The sequence below is a fragment of the Sorghum bicolor genome, chromosome 3 (assembly GCF_000003195.3).
Source record: "Sorghum bicolor cultivar BTx623 chromosome 3, Sorghum_bicolor_NCBIv3, whole genome shotgun sequence".
NCBI classification, from domain to species: domain Eukaryota; kingdom Viridiplantae; phylum Streptophyta; class Magnoliopsida; order Poales; family Poaceae; genus Sorghum; species Sorghum bicolor.
Window position 1 is genome coordinate 67,094,659 of NC_012872.2, and position 2,293 is coordinate 67,096,951.

A 2,293-nucleotide genomic window follows, 5' to 3' on the forward strand; every position below is an offset into this window, starting at 1 on the left:
GGAAACTACAAACGAATTATTAGGCCATCCTCAATGGAAGTTTCATAGCTCAGTTTCCAACACATATATATTTTGGAAACAGTGCATTGGAGTTTCATGGGGATGAAACTCTCTCTACTCCCATGAAACTCTTATCATCTCTCTCTTCATTACTATAGCGCCACATCAGCATATTTAATGTGCATGAAACTCTCATGAAACTCCATTGAGACTGGCCTTATGCATTGCCAGTGGTCCTGCAAAGAAAACAATTGCTCGTGCTGAACACTGAAGCACCACACTACCACAGAATGCCAGGCATATCAGTTGTAACACGTAGCAATGACATATCAACAAGTATTTCTCACTCTGATATTCTCTCCCTCTGCATGTGGTACTACAGCTATTTGAATAATTTGATTGGTAGTTGGTACTACAGCGATACAGCCTATTGCCCTAATGGGTATTTTATGATGAACCACTAAACGTTTATAATCTCCAAACAAAGAAATTTGTTTTTATTCCCAACTTCACAATGTGTTGCTAGTCATACAACATTCTATTATATAACTCAAACCAGTAATGACCAAGACACAAACAAAGTGCTGGATCTTGAGATGAATTCAGTAAATCCACCTAGAGTGCTCAACAGGTGTATGTAAATTTACCCCCACCAAATTTCTTTAGTAGGCAGATGTGTCTGCTGCCAATAAGCTCCCATAAAAAAGCTTTTACACTTTGGATCTCAGCTGACAACCAGCTTGTCATTCTGCCACTAGAGTCAAAATCGTCAAATGATCTAATTCTAACACAGTAGAGTAACTTAGTTCTATTATGAGTATTCATACCATAACAGCATTGCAAGATCATGAAAAGCTCAGCTTGGATAGCAACTGCCTATACATTCCATGGTGATATATCCCCTCACCCTATTAATCCAGCTCTATCGAATTCACTCCTTCAGATCTAATCTGATGCAAAATCCCCCCACTTTAACCTCCAAAGTTGAGTTCAAGCACAAATAAAAAGAGAAGGATGATCAAAATAGAAAATACTATTCATTGTGGAGCAAAAGGGCTCCATAGATTTGTACACATGATATTATTTCCCTTTGCCACATGACAAAATGAAAACAAAATAGAATAATCAGGTGAAGCAACTAATTTTTTTTGCTACTTTGCATCTACGGAATTCTCTCCCCAATCCATTACTTTCCCGGTGTAGACATTCTAGACAGTAAGAAGTACAAAAACTGAGCACAAAGAAGCAAGCAACAAGCACGACCAGAATCTCATACCAGAGATAGAAATAATAGATGCAGCTGTAGATACATGAGTCCTATACGCCACCAAGAAGCCCCCTTTGCTGTCGCCAAAGCAGCCGACGACTCGCTATCTTCGCCGTGGAGGTCAGGCGGGGATGAGAGCCTCGTCTGTGGTGTCTGCTCGCTGCTGGTGTCGCCGGGCGCCATCGCAACCGAAGGTGGCACAATGGCAGTGCTGCCGGAATCCCCCCGACTGAACATTTCCTTGGGCAGTAGAACCTTGGAGACGGCAAAGACTGCCACAGGATTTTGGTCGAACACTGTGCGGGTGATGGATGCCTGCACGATGCCTGTGTCAATGGCAATGGAGCCATTGACACGGGTTATGTTTAGGGTGAAGTGGCCAGCCTCAGTGTGCTCTGTCGCGAGAGTGGGCTGGACAGGGTTCACGATGGACTCAAGGGAACCCAGCGGGTAGTAAGAGTGCAGCACATGGAAGCGGAGCACGACGGCCTTGCGCTCAGCGGGTAGGGACTGGAGGCGGTCGGTGGCAGGGAGGCCGGCAAAGGCGTCGTCGGTGGGGACGAAGACGGTGATTCCAGCACCGTGCTCGTCGGCCTCAAACTCACTCGCCACACCGGAAGCCTGCAGCATGGAGGCCGCCACGTTGAACCCCCGCGCGTCGGTGAGAACCCGGGTGATGTTCACCGGCGGTGGCGGGCGGGTTTCAGAGGCCGCGAGGTCGAATCCGGAGGGTAGGATAAGGCCACCCACCGCGAGCACGCTGAGATTGTACGGAACCGCGGTCACGGCGCCGAGGACCGTGGCATTCGATCCCGGTGTCGGCGCCGGCGAGCGGACCACGACAGTGGAGTTGGCCCCCAGGGTGAGGTTGACGGCGCCGAAGTCGGAGGGTGCGCGGCCCGTGGTCTGAAACAGCGTCGTCACGAGCTTCCCGGAGGGGGAGAGGTGGGCGAGGTCGGACGGGGAGAGGTACTCCAGAAGGACGTGGTACCTCAGCACGTCGGCGATGTCGGCGCCGGCGCCAGC

General features: G+C 49.4%; 1 protein-coding gene across 1 annotated transcript in view; it reads right to left on the bottom strand.

Annotated features, from left to right (window-relative positions):
• LOC8058887 (fasciclin-like arabinogalactan protein 4) overlaps positions 1,016 to 2,293 on the bottom strand; it is a 1,769-nt gene continuing 491 nt past the window's right edge. The window contains exon 1 of the mRNA XM_002458698.2: positions 1,016 to 2,293. This exon is cut by the window's right edge and continues 491 nt beyond it. Coding sequence (XP_002458743.1) covers positions 1,271 to 2,293 — 1,023 coding nt within the window. The 3' untranslated portion in view covers positions 1,016 to 1,270.